This window comes from Mytilus californianus, unplaced genomic scaffold (assembly GCF_021869535.1).
Source record: "Mytilus californianus isolate M0D057914Y unplaced genomic scaffold, xbMytCali1.0.p SCAF_9, whole genome shotgun sequence".
NCBI classification, from domain to species: Eukaryota; Metazoa; Mollusca; class Bivalvia; order Mytilida; family Mytilidae; genus Mytilus; species Mytilus californianus.
Window position 1 is genome coordinate 28,161,630 of NW_026262745.1, and position 20,400 is coordinate 28,182,029.

At 33.8% G+C, this 20,400-nt stretch overlaps 2 protein-coding genes across 2 annotated transcripts; one reads left to right on the top strand and one right to left on the bottom strand.

Annotated features, from left to right (window-relative positions):
- Window positions 1-2,046: 2,046 nt before the first annotated feature.
- On the bottom strand, window positions 2,047-12,707 carry LOC127716241 (general transcription factor 3C polypeptide 4-like). The gene is made up of 2 exons (XM_052222367.1): window positions 12,569-12,707; window positions 2,047-4,009 (listed from the first exon to the last, which is right to left on the bottom strand). Exons 1-2 carry the CDS (start codon window positions 12,680-12,682, stop codon window positions 2,123-2,125), a joined length of 2,001 nt encoding a protein of 666 aa, XP_052078327.1. The 5' UTR covers window positions 12,683-12,707; the 3' UTR covers window positions 2,047-2,122.
- Window positions 12,708-12,781: 74 nt separating this feature from the next.
- Window positions 12,782-15,915, top strand: LOC127716261 (exosome complex component RRP41-like). Its single transcript, XM_052222423.1, has 2 exons — window positions 12,782-12,903; window positions 15,240-15,915. The coding sequence occupies exons 1-2, from the start codon at window positions 12,816-12,818 to the stop codon at window positions 15,893-15,895; spliced, it is 744 nt and encodes a 247-aa protein (XP_052078383.1). The 5' UTR covers window positions 12,782-12,815; the 3' UTR covers window positions 15,896-15,915.
- The last annotated feature ends 4,485 nt before the right edge of the window (window positions 15,916-20,400 follow it).

Below are 20,400 nucleotides of genomic sequence, written 5' to 3' on the forward strand. Positions count from 1 at the left end.
ATTGAAGATCCATAAAATAACTTTTTTTTTAAATGTTAGTCAAAGTGACATAATTTTAATTAAGGGTGTTCTGCTAGAGGTAATCTTATACTTACTTTTATAAGACTTACCAGTAGTTTTGTAGAATATAACTTATGATGTCAATTTTTATTAAATTTCAATCAATGGCGATAAATTGGATCCTCCTTTACTGAGTACCCAAATAACTGAAAAGTTTTAAGTTTTATGAAGGGAATCACTTTAGTTCTATAAGCAAATTCTCTGAAACTGAGTTGAGCATTAGCTTGATATTATTATGTTTGGTGGTTCTGCTTTCCAAAAAATATTTAAAACATTAATTTCTATGGGTAAACAACTGTGCTCATCATTTCATTGACTTGTTCCTTTGTTTTTACGAGGCAGACCTCAGACAGGGAAGACCCCAAAAAGAACAAAGAGCTAGTGTTGTCCATCAACTTCACATTATGCTATAAAGATGGTGCCCTCTTAGTGACTACAATGTAACTGAAAGTTAGCAAATATGTTGATCTCATTTTTCAAAACAATTTAAAATAACAAGAAACGGTTAGGTCTGCTTCATATCTTCCTTGTCTCCAATACTGTGGATTCATTATTATTCATTGGATACCAATTTTCTGAAATTGCGAAGGTACTGGTGAACCAGGAATTTAAATATTCAAAGAATTATAATTTTTTCTATAAGGTTAACGTTGTATGCAGACTTTGACAAACCCACAAAATCAAATATCCACTAAATGCATATTTTCCTCAATCCACGAAAATTAGTACACACGAAAAAAAATGAATCCACAGTAGGTGATATTTCTTGATGTGTTCTTCAATTCACAGATATGGAATTGTTGACGTCTAGCATGTCTAGCAAATAATCTGGTCATAACTTCAGCTAAGGGACAGGGACTGTCTTGAAATAGCAGGAAGTGATTTACTCTATGTTAAAAGCTACACTGTCAATTTGAGATGAATGGCAAAAAAAGCACTGTTCCTTCACTATGGTACTTTTTTTGTAATTTGATGTAGGTTATGTAGGTGAAGAATCTTGGTGACTTTCATCTGACCCCTTTTTCCCATAATCATGATAATCCTGAAAATATGATCAAAACTGACTCACTACAACTTACCATTAATTCTTTTTGATAATGAACTACAATTAAAATCCAACTTTCTAGCTGAAAAACTATTAGAGGAGTTTGCCATATAATATAATAGACTAAGTTTAACTACCAGAACTTATGTGAATAGGTTATAGAAATTAAAAATTTTGTCCTGCCTTTTTTTTTAGTTGTAATCTCTGTCCTGCCTTTTCATTTTTCACTATTCGGTCCTGTCTGTACATGTTTTTTTATTAGTTTATCCTGACTTTTTTTACATAAATTGTCATCCTGCCTTTTTTTTTTTGCCAAGTTGTTCATCCTGCCTTTTTTTTTACTCAAAACTACTGTCCTGCTTTTTTTTTAAATTTCATCCTAGCCCCCCCAATAAAAATCAAATGGTAGCTCCCTTGTGTGCTGAGAGTGATTTTATTCTATGTTTTTAGGTAGTGTTATATTTGGCAATTTAATTAAACTGATCAGTTTTTGACCTTGACCTTTGACCTAGGAAGTTGTACATACATTATGACACACCCTCTGGTGTTGGTTAATTAACATGTCAAGTATAAACTTTGAAATCATAACGGTTCTCAAGATATAGAGCGGACACGATCTTTACCATAGGACATGGGGTTGTCAACTGAAACTAAAGTTTTTGACCTAGGAAGTTGTACAAACATTACAACACACCCTCTGGTGTTGGTTAATATATACATGTCAAGTATAAAGTATGAAATTATAACGGTTCTCTAGATATAGAGCGGACACAATTTGTTATGGACGGACGGACAGACTGATCACTATAGGGCGACCCGCCACTAGGTGGGGCCCTAATTTATGAAAACCAAAGTCCTTCAGAATGTGCAGAAAGTTCAAACTACTGCAAAATAAATTCATTCCGGCTGAAAAAGTGTGTATACAAACCATGTACCTCCTCAAGCAAATAAGATAGTTGAAAACGTTAGTTTTATTATACATCACAACAGATTACAGATTAAAATTTAATGCACAAATTACACCAAAAAACCATCACAAAATGTACATTGTGATGGTTTAATATCAAGCCATGGTAGAGAAGTAATGTCATCTATACCTGTTGCCACTGAACTGCACGTAGAACATGTCCTAACATTATATTGGCATGGCAAAGTTGTCTGACAACACATTCCAAATACATGTCCATCTTTACATTTATATACCCTCCCTTCCAAAGAAAATTTGCTTTCACAAATACAACAGTCAAATGTATGATTAAAGTTTTTTAAAACTGTTTTGATTTTTGTAATCGTCTTTAATAGTAATGAGGATTTAATTAATTCATGTTTACTATCCATCCAATTTATCATAGAATGAAGTACAATTAAATCGTTGTTTTGTAACTTTGATTTTAAATTAAAAGCCTTGTTGAGGCAAATGCTCAGATGCTTACAGAGTAATATATCACTGATTTTACTTATATTACGCTCTGATAAGACTAATTCTTCATTCTTTTCTTTGTCTGAGTGTGGGATTCTCATTTGAACAGCCAATAAGAAAAAGCGTAGAACACGAAGGACTTTGGAAGAGAAATCAAACCACTTTCCTTCTTGTCTGAAAAGATCATTTATTTCCTGAAGAGGATTCTTGCCTTCCCATAGATTTTCTCTGAATACCTCCATGCACTCTGGAATTTCATTCAAACTTTGCTCATTTAATAAATAATGTTTTAGTGTTTCTTTTTGGCTGTCAACATCTACTGGTAAAATTTGGACTTCTAATGTTCCAGGTCTGACCTGTCTATCTTCACATATATTTGCTGGTTTAAATGCAGCTATACTAAAGAGACCACAACTTGACCATGCTATGCCATAACAGGACCATGTGGTCTCAAGGTCACCTGCATGTTTGTATGTCACTAGTGAAGATTGAGAAATTTTACCTTCACAAAATTTTAATATTGTTCCATCACAACTACTCAATAGATATCTCCCATTATTATGACTAAGCCCTGACGCAAAGTAGTTATAATCTCCTGTTGAATGTGAAGACGAAAACAGACGTAAAATTTTGTAAATTACTTCCACTTCATATGAAAGTATGAAGATTTCTTTAGTAGCAAGAATGGTTATTTTGTCGGCATCAATAGACTTGGCACTTACAGTTGTAACTTTCATGCCATCAGACTGCTCACACAGATTGATTGTTGTTGTCTTATTCGGCATGTTTACATTTACTGATATGGCCTTTATAATTCCTGAATCAAAACCAACAATGCAGCAAGCTACATTTCCAGTAAGAATTTTATTGCACCATGCCATGGCAGATGGTAACCCTGATGATAACTTTAGGACAGTGATGACACAACAATCCTCCAGTCCAGTACATGGAAATGTTACCTTCCATAGAACAATGTCACCATTTGACATTCCAACAGACAAGATTGAAAGTTTGTTTTCCTTTAATGCAATGACAGGAGACCAAGCCATTTCAACTGCAGAGATCAAATATGCTGCAGTTTTTAAACAATCAAAAGTAAAGTTTTCTAATTTCACCTTTTCAGAATATACAGAAGACAATTCAACTAACAGTTTAAAGTCTGTATTGATCTTTCCTGTTGAAAATAAACTTAATCGATGATCTAAAGTTAATGTTGACAATAAACATTTCCCTTCTATGTCACCACCCCGAGGTGACCATTTTGCAGACTTGAAAGTTGTAAACCTGGTAGTACTTTTAACAAGGGGGCAGATAGTTCTGTCTAGTGCTATCTCTTGTGATTGGCTAGTGGTAGATTCATTTTGAATAGTTTCATATTGATGAACTTTAAGTCCTAACATGTTGTTTGATTGATCAGGACATGGCAACATAGACTGGTGAAAGATTGGTTTTGAATCTACTAATGTTGGTGACCACTGCAAAGTCTGAAATAAAAAATATTATGTGTATTAGCACTGTTCCTTTCATATGTTAGTAATTTTCTAGTATTTTTATCTTATATAAATATATACATGTGTACATCCATGCCTTTTGCCTCAATATACATGATATAAATTGTGTATATACTAATGAAACCTATATTTTTAAATAGCCTAGTTAGTCGAGTGGTCTAGAGTGCTGGACACAGTGCAGGCGGTGTTGCCATGATGTCTTAGAAGCATGGCCTAATTCGATTTGTCCAACTTGGGTTGACTCGAGTTATAAAATCAGTGTTAATGCGTATGTGTGCAACCTTCCCGAATCGAATACGTCGACAATAAACTTTATGTTCAAATTAGTAACATAATTGAATTTAAGAATTTCTTATCATTTAATCATTTCCAGTTCTTATCAGGCCATTATATTCATTTATTTTGTTTTTTATCTTGCCTTGTTGTCTCCTTATTAAAGGGAATGTATTTTTCGCATTCACATTTTACTCTTAGCAACTCAAAATCCTGATAAATATATTTTTTTCTATTCTATTGATAAACACCACCGACAGTATTTACACAAGAATATATTTATTCAATACCGCAAACACAACAAAAAAAACCCAGTTGGATGAATCGAAGTAGGCCCAGGGGTTTGAATCTCGCTGAGAGAAGAACTAAACTTTGCAAATGCATATTTGCAGATCTAACATTGTTTGGCTAAATTTGAGACGAAGCATACCGGTATATATATGTAATTATACTGAAGAGATGAGTAGATGATCATTCCTGTACACTTAAAAATACTTTGTATATTGCATTTAGACGTCCTTGTTTAATTCCTACAAGAAGTAACTCCTCCCGAAACGAAAGCTGATTTTTATCAGCTATAGTTAGAGGAGGGGATATGGCGTCTGCGCAATGCTAGGCGGTGTTGTCGTAGAAGTATGAAGTGAAAAGTACAAGTTCCAGCCCCGGTCGGGGAGGAAGTAAAAAATCAGATCTACTCTAACATCGTTAGGTTGATTTTCTAGGCACTTTATATATATAAGATCTAACATTGTTGGGCTAAATTTGAGACGAATTATATATATATTATATGATGTTAGCCCTGTATAACCACTTGTTATCCAATGGAGAATGTCTGTCATAAAGTTGTCACATGTTTAGACGTGTGGTGTTAGCCCTGTATAACCACTTGTTATCCAATGGAGAATGTCTGCCATAAAGTTGTCACATGTTTATAACGTGTATAATTAAATTAAAATTTGATGTGGCAGCATGGTAATAAACCTTATCATCCTTTACGACAGACAAAATAGCTAATCTGAAAGGTACAGCGAGGAAAGGCATTACATCAACCACCGAAAGCTATATTTTTATGTCATGTATGTAGACTAGGTGGTTGAGTGGTCTAGGGCACTGGACACAGTGTATGCGGTGTTGCCACAATGTCACAGAAGCAAGGGTTCGAATCCCGTTGAGGGAAGAACAAAAATTTGATAACGCAAAGTTGAAGATCTAACATTGTTTGGCTAAATTTGAGACGAATTATATACATAAATTGCCTAACAATGTAATTTCAACACACTATTTAGTATGTAAATATTAAAATATTATATTTACAATGCTATAAAAAAAATAAATATGTGACGGGATTGCTTCCCTTAGTAAATGTGGTAGATACTTAGTCAGCCGTAAGCGGTTGAGTTAAGGAAGTACTTCTTTAGCTCAGTCGGTATACACGCTGCCTTGTAACACAGAGGTCCCGGGTTCGAGTCCCGGTGGTGATAAGCAATTTTGTAAAAAGAATCATTCTCTCCGGTTACAATTGGTGCCCTACTATAAAACCCACGGTGGTTAGAGAGGAATTCTAGCTAGGGTATGTGTGTGAGAGTCATAATGGTATGATGACTCTTGAGGTGGGGGAAGTGTGACGGGATTGCTTCCCTTAGTAAATGTGGTAGATACTTAGTCAGCCATAAGCGGTTGAGCTAAGGAAGTACTTCTTTAGCTCAGTTGGTATACGCGCTGCCTTGTAACACAGAGGTCCATGTGGAGACAAGCAATTTTGTAAAAAGAATCATGCTCTCCGGTTACAAATGCATTATTTCGCTAGACAAACTAGCTTCATCGAGTGTGCATCTATCTAGGTGAAATCGGTTGCAGATAAGAAACTCTAGCAGCTAATTGTACAGTGAATTTTTGCTGCTTATAAATAAATTCAAAATTTGAATGAAGTTCAAGATTATTTATTGTTGAAGTAAGATAAATTTGCAACATCCATTGGCCAATATTACAGAGAAGTTAAAGACGATGCTACATTAATATAAATTAATCTTTATCTTTCCTGTATCTTTTCTCATCTTTTTCATTTAGACCATCAGGTTCTAAAGTAAGGAGCTGGTGGAAAAAGAAGAGAAAAGATATCCCCTGCCACTGTGTAATTACAGTGGAATACATCCACAAGGCGTGACTAAGCTGCAATAGGCCCAGGATAGTCAAAATCAAATAACTCCAGCATGTCAAATCATAATGACAGTGTGCTATGGTAACCAAAGAAAGATTTTAGGCAAACAGTCTAATAGAATTTGTGTTCAAAAGGTGACTTTGGGTAATAAAAGAAAATAAAACAAATATTTCAAAGTCCCATATATATAATTCCTGCAGAAATTGACATTTAAAAATGATAGGAACTTATGATACATGTACACTACACATATGAAAAACAATCCAACCTTGTATGAGAGCTTTAAGGCAAATGGTGTCAGATGAGTTGTTTTTCACAAGGTGTCAATGTGTTATAAAAGTTAGAAAAATGGTCAAAGTCCTACATCATTACATGTGTATCTCCCATAAAAATTGTCATATCAAAATTATGGTATTGTATATGGTGAAGAGAATATGATGACAAATAATATAATCCTACCCAATATGAAATATACATCATGTACATGGCGGGGGATTTATTAAATTATATTTGCATTACAGAAAAACAGTAATATTTCTGGTTCATTCAACCTTTATATTCTAAGACCGTTGACCATGTCATTTGGCTAAATTATTTGGATACTTATCAGTAGGTTTTGTTTTATAAATAATTTTTAATGATTCTTACATACATAACATATATAGATATAAGAAGATGTGGTATGAGTGCCAATGAGACAACTCTCCATCCAACATGTGTACATGTATCATAATTTCCTATCATTTTTAAACGTCAATTTCTGCAGGAATTATATATATATATGGGACTTTGAAATATTTGTTTTATTTTCTTTTATTACCCAAAGTCACCTTTTGAACACAAATTCTATTAGACTGTTTGCCTAAAATGTTTCTTTGGTTACCATAGCACACTGTCATTATGATTTGCATGTATAACATATGAATGGTCTCTATTCATTGTGTTTCAGACTGAAACGAGAAATGCATGGTGGCAGACGTTTAAACGATGATTACATTACATCTTTGAAGAAGTAATCCTCTCTTGTTCATTGACCTTATTTTAAGACAGATGACCATGTCATTTTCGTTAAATGATTGGGATATTTAAAAGGGCATTAGCTACGAGATATAAAAAAATTAAAATATGATTTTATTTTTTTGTTTAATCATTAATCATGTTAATGAAAGTGAAATACAAAAATGTAGTGAAATAACAATTTGCTTTTAGCAGCCAGTTTGGTTCAATTTTGTCAAAATGAGCTAAGAAACATTGCTGATGAATTATTCACTTGCATTCAACCTCATTGAAACCGTATTCATGTGACTTTATATTTCACCCCTTAGCTAGAGATGGGTTATGCATGAACTAGGCATGTTCAGCTATTAAAAGGTAAAGAATGTCAACATTGAAAGTGAAACAAGAGTAAACCATTTGGTTGACTGATTCGATCCACAAAACTCATTCTTATACACAGGTAAAAATGATGATTAACATACATGTATTTGTCTAACCTATAACATGAAATCAAACAGAACAAGAAATGATTGTAACAGGATGCTGTTACGAAGTCTCCCAAACGAAGCTCCCATAATTCGTAATTCCCAGTGTCGCTTGACATTGAACAAAGTCCAGTGAAAATTGGTTTGGTCCAGTAAAGTTAATGCATTAGTGATGCCTGGGGACTAACCCTGTATATCATTCAAATCATCTTGGCATGACAAACCAGAATATATATGGTTTAGGGGTGGGGATCTCGACTATTTACAAGATACTAGAACATTGGGGGTGGGGGGAACCCCTGGGGACTGACCCTATACATCATTCAAATGTTCGAGAAACGACGAACAGGAATATATATGGTCTAGGGGTGGGGATCTCGACAATTTACAAGATATTAGAACATTGGGGGTGGGGGGAACCCAGTGGGGACTGACCGTATAAGTCATTCAAATGTTCGAGACATGATGAACAGGAATATATATGGTTTAGGGGTGGGGATCTCGACCATTTACAAGATATTAGAACTTTCTCAAATGGCAGGAGGTCGGGATGACCCCTGGGGACTAACCCTGTATATCATTCAAACCATCTTGGTATGACAAACCAGAATAAATATAGTTTAGGGGTGGGGATCTTGACCACTTACAAGATATTAGAACTTTCTTAAATAGCAGGGGGTGGGGATGACCCCTGGGGACTAACCCTGTATATCATTCAAACCATCTTGGTATGACAAACCAGAATATATATGGTTTAGGGGTGGGGATCTTGACCACTTACAAGATATTAGAACTTTCTTAAATAGAAGGGGCTGGGGGTGACCCCTGGGGACTAACCCTGTATATCATTCAAACCATCTTCGCATGACAAACCAGAATATATATGGTTTAGGGGTGGGGATCTTGACCACTTACAAGATATTAGAACTTTCTTAAATGGCAGGGGGTGGGGGTGACCCCTGGGGGACTAACCCTGTATTTCATTTGATGTGCTTTATCATGACAAACCAGAATATATATGGTTTAGGGGTGGAGATCTCGACCATTTACAAGATATCAGAACTTTCTCAAATGGCAGGGGGTCGGGATGACCCCTGGGGACTAACCCTGTATATCATTCAAACCATCATAGCATGACAAACCAGAATATATATGGTTTAGGGGTGGGGATCTTAACCACTTACATTAGAACTTTCTTAAATGGCAGGGGGTGGGGGTGACCCCTGAGGACTAACCCTGTATTTCATTTGATGTGCTTTATCATGACAAACCAGAATATATATGGTTTAGGGGTGGGGATCTCGACCATTTACAAGATATTAGAACTTTCTCAAATGGCAGGGGGTCGGGATGACCCCTGGGGACTAACCCTGTATATCATTCAAACCATTTTAGAATGACAAACCAGAATATATATGGTTTAGGGGTTGGGATCTCGACCATTTACAAGATATTAAAACTTTCTCAAATGGCAGGGGGTCGGGATGACCCCTGGGGACTAACCCTGTATATCATTCAAACCATCTTAGCATGACAAACCAGAATATATTTGGTTTAGGGGTGGGGATCTTGACCACTTACAAGATATTAGAACTTTCTTAAATGGCATGGGGTGGGGGTGACCCCTGGGGACTAACCCTGTATTTCATTTCATGTGCTTTATCATGACAAACCAGAATATATATGGTTTAGGGGTGGGGATCTCGCCCATTTACAAGATATTAGAACTTTCTCAAATGGCAGGGGGTCGGGATGACCCCTGGGGACTAACCCTGTATTTCATTTAATGGGTTTTATCATTTAGAACATTTTCAATTAAAAAGATTGTGTCTATCACAAACGGTTTTCAATTTATAATCATTTGAAAATTTAAAAAAATAAAATCCCATAGGGTTCTATAGTAAAACCCTCTTTTCTTTTTGCCCCTCAAAGTACCCCTTTATAAACCCCATTGCACAAACAAAACCCTGATTGCACCACTAGACATGTTAGTCTAACATATTGTGAAACCCTAAGGTAATCTGACAAGCGGTTTTGGAGAACGGGTGCGGACAAGTTCAAATTTAAAAGCGGCGGAAGAGGAAGAGGAAGAGGAAGAAGAATAATAATAATAATAAGAACTGAGCAAAAACAATAAGTCTTCCCAAACTTTGTTTGGGAGACTTAATTAGAAAAATCCAATTGCATGTCTTCGCTATCTATTTATATATCTATATCTATGTTTAAGTCGGGTTATATGACTGTCGACAGTCTGTAGAGGTCACCTCGATGGTTAATTAGATGGACTACACTAAAAATACACACGAAATGCGGATACATATTATCGAGTCCATGCATTGTTAATTGTTCATTTTAGACTTTTTGTAAGTTTGATATACGTTTTAGTAGGTTATTAATCAAATATAAGATTTTGAGTCAAATGGGTGAACATGAATTTGGCAGCTAATGCCCCTTTAACAGTAGCTTTTGTTTTAAAAACCATGTTTTAATCCTTTATATATATATATATATATATATATATATATATATATATATATATATATATATATATATATATATATATACAGTCAAACCTGTATATAAAGTCACACTTGGGACCAAAGAAAACTGACCATCACACGTACATGACCTTACAAGAGAGGTGACATTTTACTTGAGGTTCAAAATGCATAGTTTTTACTACAGTGGGAATATCAGAAGGTGACCTGCAAAAACAGCTTCTCGCTTAAAACTTAATTATATATATATATATATAAAGAGCTTTAAAACAGGTTTGACTGTATCATGTGTGTAACATATTAATGAAATTTAAGATACTTTTAGAAAAGCTAGAGAAAACAAGTAAAAATCTCAGGAAATCTGATGGTTTTTGAAAAAAAAATCAATTTTGAGTTTTTACGAGTTATTTTAGATTCCCCCTAATTATAAACATGCTAAAAATTACCAAACATTCTTTAAAATGAAAGTTTCTGACAATCAAAAAGTTTTACACACTTACCATGCTTACCATTGCTATTTTACTATGATATTAACATTACCCTCTTATAATGCTTACATCTTCTTGTGTACATTTTTGAAATTGACAATGAGGGTAGGATGAAAACAAAACTTTACGACAAAAGAGATGATTTCAGCTTCCCAATTGTGAACTTTCCATTTCTATTTAGCAACATTCTAGCAGTGCTTGCATACTGAGTAGGATCTGCTTACCCTTCCAGAGCTCCTGAGATCAACCCCAGTTTTTGGTGGAGTTCCTGTTGCTCAATCTTTAGTTTTTCTATGTTGTGTTTTGTGTACTGTTGTTTGTCTGTTTTTCTTTTTCTTTTTTTGACATGGCGTTGTCGGTTTATTTTCGACTTTTGAGTTTGAATGACCCTTTTGTATCTTTTGCCTTTCTTTTATACATTAACTGCTAAATATGAACTTTTCTAATGAAATGAATCTAGGACTAATACATGTCTTAAGAGGAAGTTACAAAAAAATTTAAACCATGAAGTGCAACCTAAAACAGCCATTTACAGGTAAATTTTGTGTGAAAAAGACATTAAAAAATAATCTTAGTGTCGTGCCCTTTATTACCTAAACCTGCAATTTCAGCCAACTGATATATTTGCAGATCTTATTTTGCTGATAATTTTTTTTAACAATTTTTTTTTCTACTAGAGTTTTGGATAATTATACAATTGGTAAAAATCATCATTTACTGCAGGCAATAACCCCAGAAATGCCCAATAAGGAGTAAACCTGACCAGTGACGGATCCAGGGGGGGGTTTACCGGGCACTGGAACCCCCCCTTTTTTTGACGATCAATGCTTTTGAATGTGGACATATGGTTGGAACCCCCTTTTAAAAATGACTGGATCTGCCCCTGCCAACAATTTATCCCCTCCTAACAAATTTGCAGATGTTGTCCTGTTGGTAATTTTTGCTATTTTCAGTTTTTCTTTATCTATATGTTAGGCTGAAAATGCATAAATTGGTAAAAAAATCATCATTTACGGGCAATAACTCCTACAAGGAGTCAACCAATGATTTTGGTCATTATAACAAATTATGTCCTCATGATCATTTTTGCGATTTGATGTTCTCTTAATCTATTATAGTTTTTCAGATAATAAACCAAAAGGCCAAAAAAGTGATAATCATCATTTCAGTGCTAACAATTTCGGCCACATGACAACTTTGCAGATCTTGTCCTCTACAAATGTACAAATTTGTCATGTGGCTGCAATTTGTCAAAAAATATCATGAGGACCTAAGAGCTACAGATCCGCAGATACCTTCAGGCTTCAAGCAAGCAAGCCGTGGTCTATCATATTAGCGTGATGTTCATGTACATAAACTCCATGCAGAAGTGCTGATGTTACCGTTTGGAATTTTGATACAGAGAAATGGAAAATTCACAATAGGAAAATAGAAATCATCAGTTGTAGTAAAGTTTAGTCTTCAGCCAAGGATCTTACTATACAAATCGAAAATAGAAATTATCAGTTGTAGTAAAGTTTAGTTATCAGCCAAGGATTTGTATAATATAGTAAGGATCTTACTATACAAATCCTTGTTTCAGACGACCCTCAATATATGCAAGTAGAAAACCCATATTTACTGAAACACCTTACCAAAAGTAAAACTCCGTTATCTGTAGCAATTGCTACTGTGCCATCTTCCGACCAACTTAGCGCATTATAACTAGATATTTCGTGAGGGAAGAGAATTTTATCCCCTCCCGCCATCTTGAGGAGAAATCCGAGTTTGAAATGTAAAGTCTTTATCGATTAGATGATATTTTGCTTTCAACCAATCAAAACGTCTTTTACAATTGTCAAGTTCAATTTCCATGCCGGAAGCACATGTAAATTTGGGAACATGGCAGGATTGAATCTCTTGTCAGATCAAGGCTTTAGAATAGATGGCAGAAAACCAAATGAATTAAGACGAATCCAGTGCAAATTAGGTTAATAATTTACACATTTGACGGACCTCGTGTGAGATGATTGAATCACAAGTGGCCTTATGTTATGGATTTCCACTGCAGATCAATAGTATAGATGTATATGTTTTCTGTGTTCACTGTCCCTCTGGTATCTTTCGTCCCTCTTCTTTAATAACAAAAATTATATTATAAATAGTAGGCGTAACATATAGTCAGTACTAAGGCATACTAATTATTCACTTATGGTTTTGGACACACAGAGAGCTATACACACAGTAGCTGCGGAACCGTAGCTCTTAGGTCCTTATGTTATTTTTTTACTATTTGCGGACCATAGAGCTACGGATTTTTCCTATTTCAAAACGTTCGGAATTGCGACAGATGGTTTCCGGATAATAACTTAAGTATAAGTAAATAGAAATCAATAAAATTTTAACACAAGGTTTATAACCACTAAAGGAAGGTTGGGATTGATTTTGGGGGTCATGGTCCCAACTGTTTAGGAATAAGGGGCTAAAAAAGGGTCCCAAAAAAGCATTTTTGTAGTTTCCAGACAATAACTTGTGTTAAAGTGTATGAATCTCTCTGAAATTATACCACAAGTTTCCATACTACAAAGGTATGGTTAGGATTGACTTCGGGGGTTATGGCTCAAACCATTTAGGAATTAGGGGCAAAAAAAAAGGGAAAAACAAGGGTTTTTCTTGTTAAAGAACAATTGAGACAATTTAAAAGCAGTGTAAGGGAGGTAATCCAAATCAATTTAAATAACAATGTTTGATTACCACCCTTACACTGCTTGTAAATTATGTATTAAGAAATGATGATTGTCTGAGATACTGACCATAACTTGAGGGAAAGAATTATTTTTTGGAATAAGGGAAAGGGGGAGGGTGAAAAAAATTGGAGGGGGATAATTTTTCTCATTTCAGATTTCAGAAATTAAAAGAAAATTTCTTCAAATTTTTTTTTTTGGGGGGGGGGGGTTAATATTCAACAGCATAGTGTATTGCACAAACGCCAAAAAACGGGGTAAAAATTTTTTTTTTGGGGGGGGGTCAATTCGCATAGTGTATTGCACAAAAGCAAAAAATTGAATATAAATTCAAATCATATAACAAATTTGAAGTTCTTTGACGACAGTTATTCTGTGTCAGAAACCTATTATGTGTCAAAAATTTAATTACAATCCAAATTCAGACCTGTATCAAGCATGAATATTGTGTCCATTTTGGCCCCAACTTTTCAGGGTTGGACATCTGCGGTCATACATGTATACAGCTGAGCTCAGCGAAGCAATTTATTAAAGTATGTAACCTTAAACAGACATATATTTTTTTTTTGGCCTAACATACACATATAAAAACAGTATCTTTTATACAGTTTAGACCATAAATTAATAATCTCTTTTGAGATTCTGCCTCTGGAGTGGTTTTCTGATAAGGCCGCCCTATGATCTCTTTAAGGACAAATCAGAGACAGCTCCAGACTCTGAGCCCTCAAGTAATTAGTGAACCAATCACCTAAATTGTGTATTGGAACAGGACAAGTTGCCCTTCTGCCAACTTGCCTCCCCCTTTTCACCTGTATGGCCCCACTTATATAATAACTTGTACCACTTAAAAATGTGATGATGAAAAACATCAAAAAGTTCTTTTTCTTTGACATATTGGTTATTTCTTGGAATTTTTGTCTCATGTAAATGCACACTTTCTTTTCCAGTGGTTGACATTTTTTCAGCTTAAAACTATGGTCTGTATGATAATTTTTTTAGTTGCCTACAGGAAGTTAACCAAACAACAGTCAAATAAGTTGGACCCATGTCAGAAATCTATCCGGTGAAAGATGCATTTTGACTAAATACATGAAACAAGTATGCATGTACTAGACTTTTGGTAAGTTGGTTTTAAAGGCCCAACTCTTCTTACCATCTTTAGGACAATAAGCTTGTGATTACTTCTTAAACTACACATATCCCTTGAAGAGATGGATAAAAGGAGTTGTTGGGTATATGCTATTGAGACAACATTCAAATGACAACAACAAAATAACAGGAAAAGGTCAACGTAATGATACAATTTTCAATATGAATCAATGCTGGTTTAAAACCAGGTTCAATCCACCATTTTCTGCATAAGAAAATGCCTGTACCAAGTCAGGAATATGACAGTTGTTATCCATTCGTTTGATGTGTTTGTTTTTTTGATTTTGCCATTTGATTGGGGACTTTCCTTTTTGAATTTTCCTCGGAGTTCAGTATTTTTGTGATTTTACTTTTTAAGTTGGAAGTTTCAGGATTTTTTTAACTTGTACATGTATGTCATTATTTAACATAACATATTTTTTTCTCTTTTAAGGTGTATTCAAGCAAGCAGATGGATCAGCATACATTGAACAAGGAAATACAAAAGTACTTGCCACAGTCTATGGTCCACATGAAATCAGAGGGAGCAGAGCAAAGCTATTACTTGACAGAGTATTGGTAAATTGTCAATACAGCATGGCTACCTTTAGTACTGGGGAGAGGAAGCGTCGACCAAGAGGTGACAGAAAATCACAAGAAATGACAATGCATTTAAAACAAACATTTGATGCAGCAATCATGACAAATTTATATCCACGATCACAGATTGACATTTTTGTTGAAGTGCTCCAATCTGATGGTGGAAATTATTGTGCTAGTGTAAATGCTGCTACTCTTGCTCTTATCGATGCTGGTATTCCAATGAAAGACTTTGTTTGTGCTTGTTCAGCAAGTTTTGTGAATGATAATCCTATTGCTGATATAAACTATCTTGAAGAATCATCTGGTGGACCAGAATTAATTGTTGCAACACTACCAAAATCTGACCAGATAGTTTTTCTTGAACAGAATTCTAGGCTTCATGAGGACAATCTAAGTAAGGTGATTGACTTAGCAGTGAAAAGTTGTAAAGATGTTTACACTGTCCTAGATAGAACAGTTAGGGATCATGTCAGTGAAGTGTCAAATTCACATGGATGGGATCATTAAAAAAAATGTCTCCTGTACTAGCTGATGTTTGTGTTTTTGTGATTTTTATACGCCCGTTTACAGGACTTATTAAGGTATACCGTTGTCCGTCCGTCGTCAACAGGTCTGACATTAATTCAAAAACGCTTTCACCAATATGCATGAAACTTTGGTGAATTGTTTATATCTATTGACGTGAGCTCCCTTTTGTATTTTATAAATTTCAGATTTACCATTTCCGAGTTTTGGGGTTTTATTCATTAAAAAAGGGGGAATTTTCCAGTTTTCGGACAATAACTCAAATACAATTTCACCAATTTGCATGAATCTTTTTGTGAATTGTTCATATCTATTGACGTGAGCTCCCTTTGTTTTTTTATAAATTTCGAATTTACCGTTTCCGAGTTTTGGGGTTTTATTCATTAAAAAAGGGGGATTTTCCAGTTTTCGGACAATGACTCAAAAAAAATTTCACCAATTTACATGAAACTTTTGTGAATTGTTCATATCTATTGACGTGAGCTCCCTTTCATTTTTTTATAAATTTCAGATTTACCGTTTCCGAGTTTTGGGGTTTTATTCATTAAAAAAGGGGGGATTTTCCAGTTTTCAGACAATAAGGCCAGAGAACACAGTTATTTCGTAGTGCATTTCTTTTAGACAATAAAGTCAAATTAAAAAAATCGCACCTGCTCTATCTCAGTAAGATTTTTACAGTGTAGTGTACTACTATTGGGACAAATAATATCAAAATTATAGAAAAGTCTACCAGCTCTAACTCAAAATATTGACAATTCTATGTTAAGGGCATCTAAAACTCAGTTTGACAGCTTCAGACATACTAATTTTTGACCTTTTTAAACTGGACCTAATCACTACTTAACATAAAGATTCAACACCCAATTTTTTTAACATGTAATTTCAACCCCTTACTTAATATTTCATGCATAAAATATAAAGAAAGAAATTTGGAAAGTGTATGAAAAAAATTTGCAAGTTATACACTGTCCACACTAGGGGCTATATTTGTAGACAACGAAAATCGAAGGATGATAACTGTGTCCTCGGACCTAATAGTATAGAAAGACTTGACCAATTCTAATTAAACTTTGCATGACCTAAGCTTAGGCAATTATAAGATATTTTTCCAAGTTTCATGGCCATACATGTAGGATATATATTATAGAAACTATGGCAATTTTAATATTGAAATTTGAATGTTTAATTTTGACGTTTAAATCAAATAATTTCAACTATCAAGATTTGGGCTTAAAAAATTTAAATATTGCAAAAATTTGCTTTTGAAATGCTCTTAAATATAATATATTAAGTATTAAAAGACAATGAACACTCATTTGATTTATCAGATTTGTTACAATTATTCAAAAGTCAAATTTATATGAGCCTGTGCCTGAATATATAGATTTTCGAATTAAGGGGGAGCCTTACATAAACATGCATTTTTTTCAACCAATTTGAAGTTTTTGAAGTTTTTTACCATAAATTATTCTTTCATATATATTAAATGTACTTTAAATGGAAAGAAAAGTTACAAAAAGCATACCAAATGAGTATAAAATGGTCTAAGGCTATGTAAGACTGAACATTATTTAGTGTCAATTTAGGCTGTAGCACATATTTACATATAAAAATGCATACAGAAGCTATAAGAAATGAAAATTTGTTACTTTTTGCTCATTTCTATACTAAGATGTCATGATACAAGAAGTCTAATTGCAAAAGGACTCTTGCATTCAACTTTTTTTGCAGACAGTATGGTCTGATGCACAGTTTTTTCACTTTTCAATGGAAAACTTGCATGTAGTTTTAGTCTCAACTGGCATATATTTGAACCACATACTATCCTACAGAAGAAAATAAGGGCAGTATATGAAATGGATAAGGTGCACAGATCATTGTCAAGTGCTTTTTTTTACAGATTTAGTGAAATTTTTATGATGGACTACACACTCTATGTACAAAGCTCTTCACATTGAACATACATTAAACAGGCCGTTCTACCAGGGCCTAAATACAACACATTTTGCACATTTTTTTCTGTGATAATCTACTTTTCTCTATATTCAGAGTTCACAAATGGTTAATAGAATTTGAATTAATCATAGAAACACAAATATCAAAGCATAAAAAGCTGACAGATAGAAAGTCAGCATGCCTCTTAGGCTTAAAAATGGAAACCGCTTCAAAATGCTTATTTTAGCCGTATAATGTCAAAATGGGACATTTTAACAGAATTTCTTTCAAATAAAGATGTAAATCCTTTACTTTTATTGAGTTTGACAAATTGAAACCAGCAAACCGTTCAGGGATGTTGCCAAAGTACAGAATCTACATTTCCTGAATTCATCTCTTAGGCCCGAGAACACAGTTATTTCGTAGTGCATTTCTTTTAGACAATAAAGTCAAATTAAAAAAATCACACCAGCTCTATCTCAAAAAGATATTTACAGTGTAGTGTACTACTATTGGAACAAATAATATCAAAATTATAGAAAAGTCTACCAGCTCTAACTCATAATATTGACAATTCTAATAATTGAAATTCTATGTTAAGGGCATCTAAAACTCAGTTTGACAGCTTCAGACATACTAATTTTTGACCTTTTTAAACTGGACCTAATCACTACTTAACATAAAGATTCAGCACCCAATTTTTTTAACATGTAATTTCAACCCCTTACTTAATATTTCATGCATAAAATATAAAGAAAGAAATTTGGAAAGTGTATGAAAAAAATTTGCAAGTTATACACTGTCCACACTAGGGGCTATATTTGTAGACAACGAAAATCGAAGGATGATAACTGTGTCCTCGGACCTAATAGTATAGAAAGACTTGACCAATTCTAATTAAACTTTGCATGACCTAAGCTTAGGCAATTATAAGATATTTTTCCAAGTTTCATGGCCATACATGTAGGATATATATTATAGAAACTATGGCAATTTTAATATTGAAATTTGAATGTTTAATTTTGACGTTTAAATCAAATAATTTCAACTATCAAGATTTGGGCTTAAAAAATTTAAATATTGCAAAAATTTGCTTTTGAAATGCTCTTAAATATAATATATTAAGTATTAAAAGACAATGAACACTCATTTGATTTATCAGATTTGTTACAATTATTCAAAAGTCAAATTTATATGAGCCTGTGCCTGAAAATATAGATTTTCGAATTAAGGGGGAGCCTTACATAAACATGCATTTTTTTCAACCAATTTGAAGTTTTTGAAGTTTTTTACCATAAATTATTCTTTCATATATATTAAATGTACTTTAAATGGAAAGAAAAGTTACAAAAAGCATACCAAATGAGTATAAAATGGTCTAAGGCTATGTAAGACTGAACATTATTTAGTGTCAATTTAGGCTGTAGCACATATTTACATATAAAAATGCATACAGAAGCTATAAGAAATGAAAATTTGTTACTTTTTGCTCATTTCTATGCTAAGATGTCATGATACAAGAAGTCTAATTGCAAAAGGACTCTTGCATTCAACTTTTTTTGCAGACAGTATGGTCTGATGCACAGTTTTTTCACTTTTCAATGGAAAACTTGCATGTAGTTTTAGTCTCAACTGGCATATATTTGAACCACATACTATCCTACAGAAGAAAATAAGGGCAGTATATGAAATGGATAAGGTGCACAGATCATTGTCAAGTGCTTTTTTTTACAGATTTAGTGAAATTTTTATGATGGACTACACACTCTATGTACAAAGCTCTTCACATTGAACATACATTAAACAGGCCGTTCTACCAGGGCCTAAATACAACACATTTTGCACATTTTTTTCTGTGATAATCTACTTTTCTCTATATTCAGAGTTCACAAATGGTTAATAGAATTTGAATTAATCATAGAAACACAAATATCAAAGCATAAAAAGCTGACAGATAGAAAGTCAGCATGCCTCTTAGGCTTAAAAATGGAAACCGCTTCAAAATGCTTATTTTAGCCGTATAATGTCAAAATGGGACATTTTAACAGAATTTCTTTCAAATAAAGATGTAAATCCTTTACTTTTATTGAGTTTGACAAATTGAAACCAGCAAACCGTTCAGGGATGTTGCCAAAGTACAGAATCTACATTTCCTGAATTCATCTCTTAGGCCCGAGAACACAGTTATTTCGTAGTGCATTTCTTTTAGACAATAAAGTCAAATTAAAAAAATCACACCAGCTCTATCTCAAAAAGATATTTACAGTGTAGTGTACTACTATTGGAACAAATAATATCAAAATTATAGAAAAGTCTACCAGCTCTAACTCAAAATATTGACAATTCTATGTTAAGGGCATCTAAAACTCAGTTTGACAGCTTCAGACATACTAATTTTTGACCTTTTTAAACTGGACCTAATCACTACTTAACATAAAGATTCAGCACCCAAATTTTTTTAACATGTAATTTCAACCCCTTACTTAATATTTCATGCATAAAATATAAAGAAATAAATTTGGAAAGTGTATGAAAAAAATTTGCAAGTTATA